Source organism: Alligator sinensis, unplaced genomic scaffold (genome assembly GCF_000455745.1).
Source record: "Alligator sinensis unplaced genomic scaffold, ASM45574v1 scaffold243_1, whole genome shotgun sequence".
Lineage (NCBI taxonomy): Eukaryota > Metazoa > Chordata > Crocodylia > Alligatoridae > Alligator > Alligator sinensis.
The window spans coordinates 3,962,611-3,980,182 of record NW_005841841.1 but is presented as its reverse complement, the minus strand read 5'-3'; the positions used below and the strand labels follow the sequence as shown (position 1 = coordinate 3,980,182).

The 17,572-nt window shown below is 43.0% G+C and overlaps 2 protein-coding genes across 2 annotated transcripts in view; both read right to left on the bottom strand.

Annotated features, from left to right (window-relative positions):
* Positions 1-3,060, bottom strand: part of SRPX (sushi repeat containing protein X-linked) — a 79,478-nt gene extending 76,418 nt beyond the window's left edge. Inside the window, exon 1 of the mRNA XM_025205305.1 lies at positions 3,005-3,060. Coding sequence (XP_025061090.1) covers positions 3,005-3,060 — 56 coding nt within the window. The remainder of the gene's footprint in view (positions 1-3,004) is intronic.
* Positions 3,061-10,848: 7,788 nt separating this feature from the next.
* The window catches only part of RPGR (retinitis pigmentosa GTPase regulator), a 109,323-nt gene continuing 102,599 nt past the window's right edge, over positions 10,849-17,572 (bottom strand). Inside the window, exon 17 of the mRNA XM_025205297.1 lies at positions 10,849-11,326. Within this exon, the coding sequence (XP_025061082.1) occupies positions 11,102-11,326 (225 nt within the window). The 3' untranslated portion in view covers positions 10,849-11,101. The remainder of the gene's footprint in view (positions 11,327-17,572) is intronic.

Here is a 17,572-nt window from a genome sequence, read left to right as displayed (position 1 = left end):
GCCGGGCTGCCTCTGCTAGCCGGCTTGTGCCCCGCTGGGCTCGGAGGCAGGGAGGAGCAGGGCTGGAAGGGACCGCCACAGGGCATCTAATCCGACCCCTGCCTGAGGCATCTCGTGCAAATCACAGAAGGAAAGCTGGAAGGGACCTAGTCCAACCCCCTGCTCAAAGCAGGGCCAGCCCCAACTACATCATCCCAGCCAAAGCTTTGTCTAGCCCGGTTTTGAAAACCTCCACGGATGGAGCTGCCATCACAGATTCACAGACGTTTAGAGCTGGAAGGGACCTCATCAGGTCCAGCTCCCGTTCTGGGCAGGAAAGGCGGCTGGGGTCAAATAACCCCAGCAAGGTGCACCCAGCCTCCACAGGCAGCCACAAGCTCCCCTCTTTTACAGACCAGCCTCGTGCTCAGTTCCCCACCTACTACGCAAGCCTGCAGTGGAGCTGGTTTCTTATGCAGTAGGGCCCAAATGGTCTTGGCTGCCCCAAAATGAAAACAGAAAAAAAAGAAAAAGGATTTTGGCTGGCCAAGACACCCTTCCTCAGAGCTACTGCCAGGGCTCTGACTGATGCATGGGCCCAGAATCTGGGGCTCTGCATGGCATGCCGCATCAAGCCCTTCATTTTTACACTAGGGAGCCATGTGGCATCACAGTCAGTGGTATCAATGGGTAACCTGGTCCAGTGTTTTACTATCCTCCTAGTAAGAAAATTCTTCCTAATATCTGACCTCAACTTCCCTCAACTCTGCATAAGACTACCGTCAAGTCTGACACAGAAAAGCCCTAATGACCTAACCTCTGTCCGCAGGGGAACCAGGGCAGCCAATGTCCTGCTTCAATGAAAAGTTGTCAATACTCACTCAACATATCCCAGGGTAGAGACAAAAAACCCCACCGTCCATACCAATCCGACCACACCAATCTGACCACAGGGTGCAATTCCTTCCTGACCCCAAACATGGCAATCCGTCTGACCCTGAGCAGAGGGGCAAGACGCTCTAGCCAGGAACTTCTGGTTTTGGTCTCAGCAGGAGCATTGGCACAGCCCAGACTCGAGTGCCAGCTGGGTAATGCAGATCAGAGATAATCCTGCCTTGGAGTGGCATAAATCTGAGCTGCTTAATGAGTGTTTACAACCAGTTTCAGTTGTTAATGTGTAGACAATCCAGGTGTTAAGGGCTCCAAGAGCCACACAAAATGACGGTGTAATAAGGCCCTAAGTGTGATGTTGTAGCCATGATAGTCCACAAACTATGCCAGAGGCAAGGATGTTTTGGGGTGATTTCTTTTGTTGGACCCACTCAGCTTCTTCGCTTTTGCTACACCTGAGAATTTCTCTGAGCCCCCTCCCCTATGCTGTGTTTCAATTCCTGGGCCTAGCTTCCCATAATCAGAGACTGGAGGAAAATGTTTTACATTGGAAAGCTTGTCTGACTTAATCCACACTACATAGTTGGTCCAATAAAAGATATCGTTCCTGCCTTGCAGCGTTACTCCAGATCCCTCAGGGGTCGACCAGGCATTGCGAGTCCCCCTCCCTTCTCTAGTGACAGTGAGATGCCCACAGTAATATAACAACAGTAGCAATCCGCCTGGGAAGAAGAGTGACCTGGGGAAAACAGAGCGAGCCTTGTTCAATGAGCCTCTTTGGATCATTCAGTAGTTTGCCACATAGTCCACCTCAAGCAAGGTTTTGGGATCCTATGTCAGAGCCTGTAATGTCAAGATTTAAACAAACAAACAAAAAAAGTCTGGGAATGTTCCATTTGAAAATAATCTTAGATGAAATCCTGACTCTGCCTCATAATATGATACAGTTGATAAAGTAACAGAGGAAATATTTACACTGTTTTTTTATTAAGAAGGGAGATGACCAAAAACACTGTTGTCAAGCACATAGCCAATATTTTTCTACTTTAACATTACAGGATGGTTTTATACTTCGGCAATTTAACATTTGGTAGAATACTAATGGTAAAGTATCTACTTTTAAGCTGAAAGAAACAGATCAGCTTCACAGAATAGTGAAAAGGGCTCAGAGGAAAATCTGCCTTTGCCTATTTCAAGTTCCTAGACTGCTCCCAAGCCACCTTTTAAAGGCTTTTCTCTATGCCCACAAATTTGACTTTTTAAAAATGAAAGCTAAGAGTCTGTAGATATGGGGCTTGTATTAGGCACTGCCAGACTCATGATAAAAGCATGCCGAGTTAGCATCACTGTGGGTTAACAGTAGCTAAAGTAAGAACTCACCTCCCTGGCCCAAGACAGGAAGTATCTAAAGGAATAATGAATGGTGTAAGGGACAGCATCCAGCTGGCATTCTCTCTGCAAAGAAAGTTAGTCCAAGAAAGTTAAGGGGGGTGGGGGTGGAAACAGACTCCAGCCAAGTCCTGAGAGCTCTGGTGAAGCAGTATTTAGAGTAGACCTTTACCAGACAGGGAAGGAAGGAATCCAGGTGGGGAAAGGATGGGATTTGTCTTTCTATGTTTTTATTTTTTAGTTTTTTTGCAGGACACCAGTTTTCTCAGACAAGACTGTCACCTCAAAAAGAGTGGTGTTTGAAGGCAGGGGGAACTCAGAGGAGACACCAGTTTGTCCTGCCCTTTGATTAAACTGCATTAAATAAGAAGAGGATAGGCTCAGATGCACTGAACAGAGGATAGGATCATTGTGCACTGTCCTTGGAAGGGAGAATAAAAGTAAGTGAATTCTTATTCTGGACAGATGTAGTAATTGTGAGTGACAGCTTGTAACCTCCTGGTGGCTGTGCAGCACCTAGCTGCTTACCTCGGCACCCTAATCTGGCTCCTCTCTCTCACCTGCCATGCCTTGAGGTTACAGTATGATGTTTAGGAGGCTGCATTTAGGTAAGCAGCCAGGGTCTTTGGCACCTCTGAGGCTGACACCTGACAGAGGCAATTGCATACTTCCTTCTCCAAGACCACCACAAAAAATATTAGGCAAAGGTTACCAGCAGCTGACAACTTGCCTCCCCTCTACTCACCAACTGGTGTTTTTCCTGGCTACTAGAGTCTCTTCCCCCTCTAGCTGAGTTGCCATTGCTTCCTTCTCTGCAGGCAAAAGTTCTAGACTGAAAAGGGCCCTGCTACTTTTCCTCACCTTGCCCTCTGTTTTCCATAACAGGGCTAGGGTTCCCTGTTACACAGCTGTGCCAATGCTATGGAAATCAACTAAACACCGCCATGCTTCCATAGTACATTCAGTTTTGGCCACTTCATTTCCAAAAGGATAGAATAAAAACAAGCAAACAAAGAAAATAGATCTAGACTATCAAAATAAATCTAGACCAGTTGGAGCCAATCTTTTTCGCAAGTGTGCCAAAAATTAGCCCCACACTCTTGCCACGTGCCACTCTGATCCCCTTCCCTTGTTTAACTGGCTTCTCTGCTTTCTGTTCCATGCCTGATCAGCGTCCTCTTGTGTGCTCCTTGCCCCATCCGTTGCTTTGTTTTCTGCTCTCTGCCCTATCTGCCACTGTGCTGCCTGTTGCCTCTCCCATCTGCCACCTCCCACCCACAGAGGTTGCCCGTGCCACTTGTGGCATGCATGCCGCAGGTTGGCCACCTATGGCCTAGAAAATCTAACTGATTAGCAGCCTGCCATGTGTTTGTGCAGGCAATTATTTTGTCTCAAAGGCAGGACTTGTGACCTGCAGGACCCGCATTTGAGACAAAATAATTCCATGCACCAACACAGACTGAGGCATGATTGGCTAGGCTGCAATACTGCAGAAAAGGACCCGGGGTTTATAGTAGACCATAAGCTGCATATGAGCCAACTGTGCTCTTATTGCAAAAGAAGCCAACAGAATACTGGGTTATATTAACAAGAGTTTGCTTTTAAATAAAGGGAAGTGATTCCTCCATGCTTCTTAGCACTGGTGAGGGCTCACCTGGAGTACTGTGTCCAGTTTTGGATGTGGACAGATTGGAAAGAATCCAGCAGAGAGCAACAAAAATGATTAGGGGCCTAGCAGGCAAGATTTATGAGGAAAGACTGAAATAACTAGGGTTATTTAACTTGGAGAAGACTGGGTGTGGGGTGGATTTGATGATAAGTCTTCACATACCTGAAGGAGGATTACAGAGAGGATAGAGATGGGCTTTTCTCTGTGCCTATAGTAGACAGGACTAGGAGCAATGGCTTCAAGTTGCAGCAGCAGAAATTTAGGTTGGAGAGTAGGAGGAACTTTTTGACTATGAGAGTGATGAAACACTGGAACAGGTTGCCTAGAGAAGCTGTGGAATCTCCATCCTTGGAAATTTTCAAGAGCAGGTTGGACAGACACATGGCTGAGATAGTTTAGCCAGAACTGATCCTGCCTTGAGCAGGGGACTAGATGACCACATGAGGTGCCTTCCAGTCCTACTTGCCTATGATTCTAGATTAAAGTTAAGAATGCTAGCTGGTCAAAGAAATTATTTTAAGGATGTTGCTACTATTTATGTGGAAATAGTGCCTAGGAATTAATTTACGGCAGTAATGATTTACATTTTCTTTCATTCTTTTTTCATTAGAGGCTCACAAATTTCTTCCTCTAGTCCCATAGTTTTTCCCACCGTAAGAATGGTGGCTTCACTATGGGTAAGGTACCCAAAGCTTTTGCCATTACAGGGTAATCAATGGTTAATCATCTGGTAAGATAATTTCCCATAAAAGAAAAGGTGAGTAATACACAACAGCAACACAGATGCATGCAATTAACTTCTAGAAGTCCAGGATAAGGTGCTCTTATTCATACTGAGAGGGTGACAGATTTGGGGCACAATCCTGGAAACCTCTATTCTTATTGTAATCATGCCAGTGTTTGAAGGTTCAAGGCCAATAGGAGAGGCAGGTATTACAATTTCTACAGGAAATATTAAAGAAATTATACAACAGCTATAGTTTTAGATGGACACTTAGGAGCTGATGCTTTAAGCTGCTTATCAGAGGTAGCAACAGTTAAGAGGTGCCTATGGTTAAGGGTGCCCAACACATCCCACTATAATACCTCAATTTTCAGTTACTTTTGCCAACGGTAGGCTGTCTGAGCTGATTTTTTCCAAGTTGGGTGTCTTCCTCAGGCTATTTTTTTTCAAAGTTCAGAAAGTTCCTGAAACTTAGATAAGGAAACCAGAGAGGGAAGCTGGGGTTGGATGGGAAAGGATTCTGGAACTAGGCTGAGGAATCAATTAGCTTCTGGAGGGAGGGAACTACCACAAAGAGTGGAGGTCTGAGATGAGACTGAGACATGAATGAGCTGTAGAAAAAGCAGGCAGATGAGTTTGTGCTCTCCTGAGCACACTCCCCTCTAGAACTTGGAATGGAGCCCAAGGTTCCCAAGTATCACCACTCTTCCACTGTCAGAAAGTAGTTTTTAAACCCACTGGCGAAACATGCATCTCATAACCCTCTAGCACTGGTTTACATACAAGTCAAGGCTGCTTTTAGACATTTGTCCCTACAGATATTATACATACAGAATGGAATTTATTCATTTTCCTCTTTCTTTCAACTACATACCATATTTTAGTTTTAAAGTCCAACAGGAAGAGGACCAGGCAGTTTGGACAGGAAGTGATGGACAGGAAATACTAGAGACCAGCCTATGTACTGGTTTTATACTGATCACAGGATAAAACCAACTGAAAGATTTTATGCAGGTCATTGAACTTCTTTTTTAAACTGCAAACTAATTGTTTTATGTAACACGCGTTCCATGTTCACAATAATAATCTTAGATGACATCCTATCTACTTTTCTTACAATATGAAACATATGATAAAGTAATGGAGCAAATATTTATACTGGGCACATCTACATGTGCAAATGTTCCAGGGTGGATTTACTCTAAAGTAAATAACTCTCGAATAAACCCACCCTGGGTAGGCCTCTACATGTGCGGGGAAGTGGGAGCAGATTTGCTGCTCATGGCAGCAGTCTACTCCCACCCCCGCTGGCCCTGCACTGGCCCTGTGGCTGCTAGGTGGAGCTCTAGGTTCCCTCTGGGTGCTAACCCAGGGGCTGGCAGGGAGTACAGAGCTGTCTCCTGGTGAGGGACACGGGCAGAGGGACATTGTCCATCCCAGCAGCTGGCAGCTACTGGGGGCAGGGAGTAATCTCCAACCTCCTGCTGCCCTGGTGACCAGGAGCAAATTTGCTCCTGGTTGGCTGTCTACATGTGCCGTACTATGCAGCAATTACTCTCAAGTAAATTTTCTACTTGTATTTACAGGTAGCAAATTTACTTGTGATTAGAGAAAATTACTGTGCAGTAAGCGTCTACATGTGTAGATGGTGATGCTTACTGTGCAGTAATTTGCTCTGATATCAATTAAAGCGTTTTGTGTAGAAGCACCCACTGTCTTCTTTTAAGAACAGAGGTGACCAGACTGCTGTTGCCAGACACATAGCCAATGTTCTTCTACGTATTATAGGATGATTTTAAACGTTGGTAATTTAACATTTTGGTAGAATAGTAATGATAGAATATCTCCAACATAACCTTTAATATGAAAGAAACAGTTCTCCCTCACAGAATAAATTGAAAAGAGCTCAGTGAAAAATCTGCCAAATCATAGCCTGTTAACTTCCAGGAAAAATACACTTGGGTGTAGTGTGTGACATTTCAGGAGATTTGTTGGTTTTTTTAGTGGGATTGAAAATCTATTTCACAATAGGGACTAGTCTCTCACTTACATATGGAGGGAGTTGCCTGATTGGGTTTTACTGGTTGTTTCCATCCAAGGCATATAAGCAGACCTTAGAAAGGCTTGAAAGATTACAAGTCTTTATTTCCAATACACTTAGAATGAAGCTCTTCACACTGCTTTGGAACAAAGGCTATCTGAAAAATGACTGCCTATTAACACCTAGCCTCAAGAACTTGAAAACTAATTTAAATATATTTCTAACTTCATACTTCATATTAATAGTGAGTATGCTCAGGAAATTCCACTGCTAGAAACCTAAAAATGTTGTAAGTCAGAATTAAACCATATGATGCAAACTGTGAGCAAGAAATATATGAATACATAGTATCTAGCTGAACTTTTGCCTGACTCCAAATGATACTTTATAGTAAATAGTGTTCTTCATGATGTCCTGTTTATACTCATGGATGTTCATGTACCCTAGCACCAGTGATCAAGCCTTTGCCTTCTCCTATGTGTCATTATTCTCCCTCCCCTGCAAAGGTATGAATTAGGGAGTGGGGGTGGGGAAGGTGGCAGCTTTCCCTTGGTTCCTTCACTATCCAAAATCCGACCATACATAAACTTTGCTATAGTGGGATTTAGAATACACATAGAAACTACATCTCAAAGATCATCAGTTATTGCAGGATATGTAATTTCTTTCTTCTGTATGTAATAAGCTATATGCTTTCCTCTCACAGGGACACTCAAACACTGATAAAGTTAAAGAAGGTGGATGTTGGAGTCTCAGTTGAATGACTAACTGAAGCAACAGTTTTCTAAAGGAGGTGTCTGCTCTAGAAGCCTGACCTACAGAATAATGTTTAGCAAACGTGTGTAGCAAGATCTACATATTTCTGAAACTGATACATGTGCAAAACTACTGAAAACAACTGAGTATTAGTAGAATGAAGGGCACATCTACATGTTGCCATATGACAACGTTGCTATCAATGTTCCCTCTAAAGAGCAGCAGTCCATGAGTGTGCTGCTTCGGTCCTGCCTCCCCCTTTTGGTGTGGTGCAGTCCACTGGTAAGTGTCCCAAAGTAAGTGTCCAGGTGGGAGCAGGCAGGGTTCGGCCACCAGACAAAGGTAAGCTCCTCACTCCTCATGCAAGGCAGACAGCCTCCCCAAGGCGAGGCGAGGAACAGGGACAGGGATGGGGGCTGGGGCTTTGGGCTGGTGCAGGCTCCGCTGGCTCCAGGGAACTGCTCTGCTCTCCTGCATTGCCTCGGGGAACAAGGAGGCACATGGCATCAGGGCTGGGGAGTGGAGCAGTTCACTTTTTTTTTTAAAGGGAAGAGAAAAACCCTTAAGTCTGAAAGTTCCTTAAGTTAAGTCTATGAGCCAGATGTAGACTGAAGTCATCAGAGGTACACTTCTTTACAGCCATCTAATCTTTTGTGGCTTCACACACCCTGATTATATAACTGTACTCCATGAAGGACAAACAGAAATAGACAAAATGTGCTGCATAAGCATAACTGGATCACACTAAAATGTTTTCCAAGCATGTTCAGATGTGCTGCTAGCTTTAAGGAAGCCTCCAATTTCAGACTAACAACCTTTTTAAAAGTTATACTGCAATAAATTAACTCACACTTTTCCAAAAAGAAATAGTCCTCTTTGGTTGCTTGCAGTCTCTTTAAAAATGTAACATTAACTTCAAATTACCATTTAATATATCATTCCTTTTCCAAGATGTTTCCTCCTATTCAGACTAAAATACAAACAGAGAAGAAATCACACATGCACTGAGGAAAAGAAGAAAAGAGTAAATAGAATGTATATAACCCCCCCCTCCAACTCATTTAGTGATTATCTGTAAAATTCATAGCAGCCTGCGGAAAAATAACAGAACTAAATTATAGGATCTTAATTAATTCTAGCAAAGGATGACATAGCATCTAGGTTTTTAAAATACTTCCTACTGCAGCCCAGAGAAGGCCCCATGAAAGTATTTGAGTTTTTGCCAAGTTTGTAGGGACAAAGTGTTCAGTTGGATCAACTTCTAGGTCAAGAACAACTCTAGTCACTTCTAACTGGGTTATATAAAGCTTAAGCAGCCCTGAAACTAGGAAAAATTGATAAATCAGAGGTGCAGTATGGCTAAAGACAGATTTAAGAGTATTTAAAAATCAGTGAAATTAAATTACACTTTGCTACTTTGTTTTTTTAAAGATCAGCCAGTATCTTGTGAAATATTTGGAAACACTAAATTTAGCAATAACTTTTATTTTTATGCTACATGCTGTAGTTTGTATATTTTTTTTAAATAACTAAGGATTTTTTGAATAAGGACAAACACAGCCTTTGGATCACATTTGTCATGAAGTTGGATGAGGTATTCAGATTTATTAATAAACAGTTTTCTATTCTTTATTCATCCAGGGATGAATTTTAAGGAATACTCCTTTAAAAAGAAAGAACATAGGTGGTCAGAGCAATGTGTTAAATACAAGAAATGTAAATAAATGCAAAGGATAATTACAAAAAATAGCTTTTCTATTTATCCTGTTGATGGTGTGTAAGTGGGTCTAAGCTTTCACTTGCTTCTCCTGTTTAATCTCTGCCTAAAAGAGGGTTAAATCCCGCTTTCCTCGCTTACAGAACTAGTGCCATTATAGCCAGTAAAACTATTTGCCTGAGAAAATCAAGGGAGATTTAGCTCTGTTTGCAATATTTTCCATAGCAAATAATTCTGATTTCACAGAGGATTGTCATTTCAGGTAGAAAAACAGGCAGAAGCAACAGATAAACTGTTCACATTGATCTTGCTTTCCTGCAGACAACCTTCATCAAACAGAAAAGAACAGAAATATCCCAAAACCTTATACATAAGCCAAATTCTTTAATACTATACAGTGTTATTCAAAGCTTATGTAGGAGTCATCAGCTGCTCTTTTAAGTATGATTATCTTAGTAGAATCTCTTTTCACAGATTATTTAGTATAGCATGAAGTCTTGTTTTCTTAATTATGTATATTCTGTCTATAATCAGAATTAAGGATCTCTGATCCTGTAAACCTTACATGGACATAACTCCCCTTAAAACCTCACAACAAAATAATTGCTAAAAGAGTACACGATTAGGGTCCAAGTGAAACGGCAATACTAACCACTGATTTCCATTTGCCCTTCACTGGGCATCTCCCTGAACAGACCCATGTTCCTAAGGGGCCCTCTAGACATTCAGATGAAGGTGTGATAGGATCTGATGCGCAATCTCCCAAATCACATCCCCTGCCATACCACGTGCATGGCAGGAGGTGTGATTGTGGTCCGGCATGAGATCCAATCACACCTTTCTGCTGATGCAGGGGAGCCTGGGATCATGTTCACGATTCCGGGTTCCCACTGTGCTGGCAAGTAGCAAGCTCGTGTGGCTCGGCTCCTCATCAGCTGACAGGGCTTGCAGCTGTAGGAGCATTCCATGTGCTGCAAGGGCTGAGAGTCTTACAGCAGATGGGGCTTGCACCATGGTGGTGCATGGGACACTGCTGCGGCTGTAAGCTTCATCAACTGCAGGGCTTGCAAACATGGCAGCACATGGTGCAGATCCACAGCTAGGAGTCCCATCAGTTGACAGGATGCACATGGCCACATGTTCAATTAATGCTGTGATATGAGAGAACCACAAAATTATTACACATATTTTGTGGAATAACTTTGTGGTCTATTCCTTTTTTTTTTTATCATGCCATTAATTGATTGAACATGTGGCTGGGTCACAATTTAAGACGCGATTCATTGGTTAGTCACATCTTAAGTGTAACGTGTAGATGGGGCTTAAAAAGTCTTACTTGGCAAGATACTTAAGCCAGACACCAACTTACTGTGAGAAACTCACTGATTACAATGGAGCCATTCACATATGCACATGCTGAAGTGCTTTGCTAGATCAGGATATACTAGACTTTAAATACATGTAGTTTTATTGCAATTTCTATATGTTAAAATTGAAAAAAAAAGATTTTTCTATAGGTTCATACCACTTTTTACATGTTAGGTTTAGCAATGTTGCTAAACCAAATAAATCATTTGAGATATTTACAATTTTGCACAATTATCAAACTGCACGTGATAGCATGTAAGCTCAAACATTGGGTAAAGTTATTAAGCAAAAATTATCAAATGCCTAAATCCATCTTTTCACATAAAAAAATATATTTTTATTACAACACTGAACAGTTAAGGCCACAACACTTCAGAAAAATTATAATAAGTTTATCAGTTGCAATTACTAAAGTTATTGATAAAAATAAATACTAAGACCATGGTCTTCATGTCCCAGGCAAAAAAACTCAATTTAAAGAAAAACATCATCAATAGCTTTAAGTCATAATCATTTTCAAGTATTAATTGCAAGAGGTGCTTAAAACTGTGGGATTACTGTATATAATTACAGTATTACACAGGTTGAAGACTTTATCTTTCTATCCTGGTTAGTTTGATCTTCCTTAGGATTCTCCCTGGTGTGATTTTGGTTTTCATCTTTGCTATCTTCATCAGGCAAATCTTCATTTCTTTTTTCCTCTTCAGTCTGGTGTAGCTTTTCAGATCTACCTTCTGTACTATTATGTCTATTTTTCTGACTTGTCAATGACCTTCGCTTAAACAGAGAAAACTAAAACAAGAGAAGATATATTACACCTGAACTTTTACCAGTGCAATTCAATATTTATAAGAAAATATGCACACAAGTTACAAGTGACATTCAGGCCACTTTAGGATATCTAATTATGTTTTATTAAATATAAACAAAAACATTTTTAAAACAATGTAAATATAAATATTTCTATGAGTTTTTAAACATATTTAAAGGAAGCATTTCTTTGAACTGATCACAATCCTAATATTGCATTTCTGCAAAGAAAGAAGAAAGTGAAAATGAGTGGACTGAACAGTAACATAAGTTTGTCTACAGAGCCCATGCAAGTAAGCTGCAAGAAGCAAACAAACATGATACATACAGGAAAAAAACAACACATTTCTGATACAATACGGTTTCAGTGATTGGTAAGAGTATCAGTGAAGTGTATCCAACAAACACCCTGGATCTGCCAAACACTGACAGATGTTAATTTTAAGGTGTGGTGGGATCTAATTCCTGATCCCAACAAACACATTTTGGGATACTTGCCAGTGCAGGGGGAGCCCAGAATCATGATCCCAAGCTCCCTCTGCAGCAGCAAGTTGAAACCCAGATGCCCACAATCAGCTGATTATCAGTTGGGGCCAGGGTCCAAACTAGGATCCAACTGGGCAGTTTTTAAAGGTCTGGGTGCAGTGGGCCAAAGACTGAGGAGATGCTCCTTGATATCAAGTTTACCGTGACCGCCATCGATCTTTGGGTGGGGGGGAGGGGGAGAGGGGCTGGGCAGCAGTCTGGGGTTCTGCCTCCAGCCTGATCGGACAGGGAACACCTGTGTCCTGGGCCCTGGGGCTGCCCTGTGCTGGATCCTGACACACAGCTGAGAATCAGGATATATCATTGGCCCACCCCAAACAGCCACATGTTCAATGTAAGGCACATTTAAAATGAGCCACTAAGTTGTTACACATTCATGGAGTCATAGATTCACAGATTGTAAGGCTGGAAGGGACCTCAGAAGACCATTGGGTCCAGCCCCCCTGCACCAAGCAGGCAAAATAACTGGGGGTCAGGTGACTTCAGCAAGGTGCCCATCCAGTCTCCTCTTGAAGGTTTCCAGGGTAGGTGATTGTACCACCACTGGAAGGAGCTCATTCCACAGTCTGGACACCCTGATTGTGAAGAATTTTTTCCTGATGTTGAGCCTGAATAGATCTTCCAGGATTTTGTGGCCATTACTCCTGGTTTTCCCCTTGGGCACCCTGGTGAACAGTTGACACCAAGCCCTTGATGTACTCCCCTAGTTTAGCAGTAAGCTGCTACCAGGTCCCCTCTCAGCCTTCTTTTCCTCAGGCTGAAGAGTCCCAGATCCCTCAGCCTTTCCTCATATGGCTTGCTGTGTAAGACTGATCATACAGGTGGCTCTTCTTTGGACTCTCTCAAGCTTGTATGCTTGTTAAAGTGCGGTGCCCAGAACTGGACGCAGTACTCCAGCTGCAGTCTCATCAGTGCTGAGTAGAGCAGAAGAATCACCTCCTTGGTTTTGCTGGAGATGCATCGATTGATGCAAGCCAGAATATTATTTTCCATAATGGCTACAGCATTGCACTGCTGGCTCATATTCATATTGTGGTCTATTATTACTCCCAGGTCCCGTTCGTTGGTGGTGCTTGTCAGTTTGGTGCCACCAAGCTTGTAGGTGTGTTGGGGGTTGCTCATCCCAAGGTGGAGCACTTTACATTTCTTGACGTTGAACTTCATCAGATTCCAATCCGCCCAACTTGCTAGGCTATCTAGGTCCGCCTGTATCTGTTGCCTATCTTCAAGTGTGACCACCCTCCCCCATACCTTGGTGCCATCCATGAACTTGGCCAGTGAGCTCTTCATCCCCACATCCAAATTGTTAATAAAGAAGTTGAAAAGTACTGGACCAAGCACCAACCCCTGTGGGACACCACTGCCCACTTCTTGCCAGGATGACACAGATCCGTTTGCTATGACTCTCTGGGTTCTGTCAGTTCCTCACCTATATGACTATCTAGGAGTTAAGCCCACAATCCTCCAATTTTCTCGTGAGGTCATTGTGGGAAACTAGATCCAAGGCCTTTTGGAAGTCTAGGTATACAATGTGAACCTGCTCTTTCGTGTCCAGGTGGCAAGTTACCTGGTCACAGAAGGAGATGAGGTTGGTAATGCAACACCTGTCCGCAACGAAGCCATGCTGGCTGTCATTCAGAATCCTACCTTCTGCAAGCTTATCACACATAGATTCCTTGATGAACTGTTCTAGGATTTTCCCTAGGATGGGAGTTAGGGTGACTGGCCTATAGTTACCCGGGTCCTCCCTTCTGCCTTTTTTGTGGATGGGCACAACATTGACCCTCTTCCAGTCCTCAGGGGCATCTCCAGAGTGCCACGAGTTGTGGAAAAGTTTCTCCGGGAGTTCAGCAATGACTTTGGCTGCTCCTTCAGCACTATCAGATGAAGATCATCCAGTCCCGCTGATCTATATACATCTAATCTTTTTAAACTGGTCATACATCAATTCTACAGCAATAGTAGGAAGGTGATTATTTCTACTGTGCTCATCCTCTACTCTGCCTGGCATGGTTTTCCCCTTGGTCCAGTGAAAGACGAGGGCAAAGTAGTCATTCAGGAGTTCAGCTTTCTCCTGGGTACTGGTAAGCCGCTGTCCTGAGTTGTTGAGCAATGGCCCCACACTCCCATTTGTTTTCCTCCTGTTCCCTATGTACCTAAAGAACTTGCTGTCCTTGATTCCTTTTGCTAATCTAAGTTCGGTCACCGCTTCAGCCTTTCTTATCTGTTCCCTGCAAATGCAGGCCAGTGTGGAATAGTCCTCCTTGGGGACTGCCCTAAGCTTCCATTGTTTATAAGCCTTTCTTCTTTGTTAAGAGGACTGTGATTTCCCTGTTTAGCCAAGAGGGCTTCCCAGCCTCTCTGTTACCTTATCTCTGCATGGGAATAGACTTCCATTGTGCTTCAAGGATCATGTCCTTAAGGAACAACCATTCTTCATGTACACCTTTCACCTTTGGTCCCTGGTCCTGCAGCAGTTCCCCTACTAGTGACTTAAGCTTGTTGAAATTTGCATTTTTGAAGTCCAAAACTTCAATCCTGCTATCAGATTTGTCTGCCTTATGTTGGACAGTGAACATGATGGTTTCATGGTCGCTGTTGCCAAGACTTCCCTCTATATTTAAGTCAGTCACCAGGTCTTCTCCTTTGGCCAGGACCAAGTATAGCAGAGCATCACTTCTGGTTGGCACATGCACCTCCAGAGTCAGGAAGGATCGCGACTGATCCAACTTGGCTGAGTGTTCCTCCCAGGAGATGTCTGGATAATTAAAATCACCCATGATGACCACGTGTGGCCTCAGTCAATTCTCAGGTGAACTCCAGATCGAGTTCCTCCCCCTGGTTTGATGGTCTGTAGTATGCACCTACAGTTAGGTCTCTCTCGCCATGCCCCCCCTGCAACTTACCCCAGAGGGTTTCAAGCTATCCAATTTCAGAGCAATGTCAGCCTCCAAGGAGGTGTACAGCTCTTTCACATAGAAAGCAATGCCTCCACTGTTGTTTCCCACCCGGTCCCTTCTATGCAGGGTGTAGCCCTCTATAGCTACACTCCACCTGTGAGACAAGTCCCACCAGGTCTCCATAATCCCTACTAGATCATAATGCACACTGAAGAGTAGGACAGCTAGCTCCTCCTGCTTGTTCCCCATGATCCTGGCATTAGTATATAGGCACCTGAGTCCTCTTACTGAGGCCCTCGTCTTCCTGTCCCGCTGATGGAGAACTATTCCCTCAGCAGCCACAAAAGTGGCTCTCCCAGTGTCCCTATCTACAGGGCTTACTTGTACGTTGGTCCCTGGACACATTTAAATTTGTGTATCCCCTTCCCCCAGCAATCTTAGTTTAAAGCCCTGTCCAGAAGATTGGCCATCCTGGCCGCAAACAGTGACTTACCTTTCTTCGTGAGGTGTATGCCGTCCCTTCCCAGGAGTCCTCTCTTCCTGAAGGGCTCCCTCCACATTATATGTGGAATAAATGTATGACTCATTTACTGTATTGTCATGCCTTAAATTGACTTGAATATGTGGCCGGGTTTCAACTTATGGCATGATTATCCTGTTAATCATGTCATAAATGTAATATGTGTCAGGGGTCTTAGGCACATACTTAACTTTAAATTTCACATGTTTTTGTAGTTCTGTTGAAGTAATGCTCCCTGGCTGAAGTCAGTGGGACTGAAAGTTGTTTTGCTTTGATGGACTGAGAACATTGTAGTCAGAAACTTGCATGACTGAGCCTTTGTATTCCAGACTACTGGTGAAGACCCCAGGTGCTCCATGCAAGGTATGCCCGCTGCACCCAGACAAACTCCCACTTAAATCAATGAGGGCTGAAGTTGGCCACTGGCATAGTGATCCTGGCAGGACTTGACCCCTTAATAGTTGAAAACACAAACATTTCAGTTGCTGATCTTAGTGAATAATATGTGAAAAAAGCCAATGGAGGAAGTCATTCCTAGGTATCCACTCCTTATGTTTTTGTCTCTAGAAAACTAGAGTGGTTAATTACTTTAATCTTTAGGACAAATAAGAAACATAGCCTTGAACTAATGTCCATGGTGGTCAACAAAAAGACTCCTATTCACTTTAACAGCAGTTGGATAACCCCCTGTGCTAGATCCTGCTGATCTTTCCCAATATTAACGGTAATTATGCGAAATGTTATTTAATTCAAGTCAGTAAAAATAAACATGTGAGTAACAGTTTGCAGGAGCTGCCTCATAATTTGCATTAAAAAAATACATTTAATCTAAAAATTCCAGGTAAATTCTGGAATCAATTAGTTGTCAGTTATACAAGCAGGACATCCCGTACTTGTTTCAACAGCATTTTTAAAAACAAATAAAATAATGCTACTTCCTTTTTGTTTTTGCCAGGATTTGTCAATGCCAAAGGTTCAAAATTCACAATTACCTTTGGGAACTGCATAAAATATTTTGGCAAAATAATAGAGTTATTTAAAAATATGGAGGTGGAGTAAAGACTGCTTATTTTTTAAAGTAAGTAACAGTCACCTTTCAATTGTGTTCTATTCCACTTTTATTATTCTTTTATTCCAATACCATGACTATGTGCAACAGCCTATTATAAACTTTATGATAGCAACATACCCTTTTTTTAAAGGAAAATATATGGACCCTATAATTATTTTTATGCTCTCCTCCAATGAGGAGAATCTAGTCATAAAATCTTTACTTAACCTTTAATTTTCACAAAAAGCTATGTTTGTTTTTACTGTAAAAACATATGCTATAATTAAAATACTTATATTATGCCTTGATCATAATGCATGTTTTTGTGTTCCTTGCTGTGTTTGAGCTTTTAATGTATTCATATTCATGTTCCCTATATTATGAAATTCTGTTTACACATATATTTTCAGTTTCACAGCACTTTCTCCACAGAGTATCTGATGCATATGCAGAAAGTCAAACACGTTGAGGGGTGGAGATCTTGTGGTTTGTTAGCAGGTTATGAATATGTATTAAGGTAATGTTTTAATAGATTGCTGTCTTCTACCTAGATTCATGGTGTGATTTCTGGGTTAAAATATCATGCAAATTGTTTTGTTTTTCTAGTCCAGGGCTGTCCAACTTGTGGACAAGCTCTTGTCTGGGTACCATTCTCCCTACCACTCTACTGCTGCTGTTCTAGGGTCCTCAGGTTTCCCCTCCATCCTCTGATTTCTGCTTCCTAACCCTACCCCCAGGGGCAGGGCAGGGCAGGGCAGGGTGGCCTGTGGGGCCTAGGGAACCTGCAACTGGATGGAGTTCGGGGATCTGGGTCCCTGGCTACTCTAAAGTTGGATAGCCCTGTTCTACTCTTTCCTGCTTTGACGGAGGTTTTTGGAGAAATGGTACCTGTATGGCAAAGTGGGGCTCCACACCTAGCCACAGTGCTAGGTTCCCCACTTGCCTTTGGGCACACCCCCCACCCGACTCGCCTGCCACGCCTTGTTATGAATTAATTAATTTATGATCTTAAGCAGGAGGCTGCCCATTTTATGCCCCGATGCCAGGGGGCGCTATCTGTGGCAGATGGCATTTGGATGCTACAGTGCTCCTGGCCTACCACCAGAGCAAGCTTAGGCTGCGCTGTCAGGCCTCAGTCACCCGCACATTCACACTGCCCGCCTCCCACTCGGGCCTCACACACTCCACCCTCTCTCACAGGGTCTCTTTCA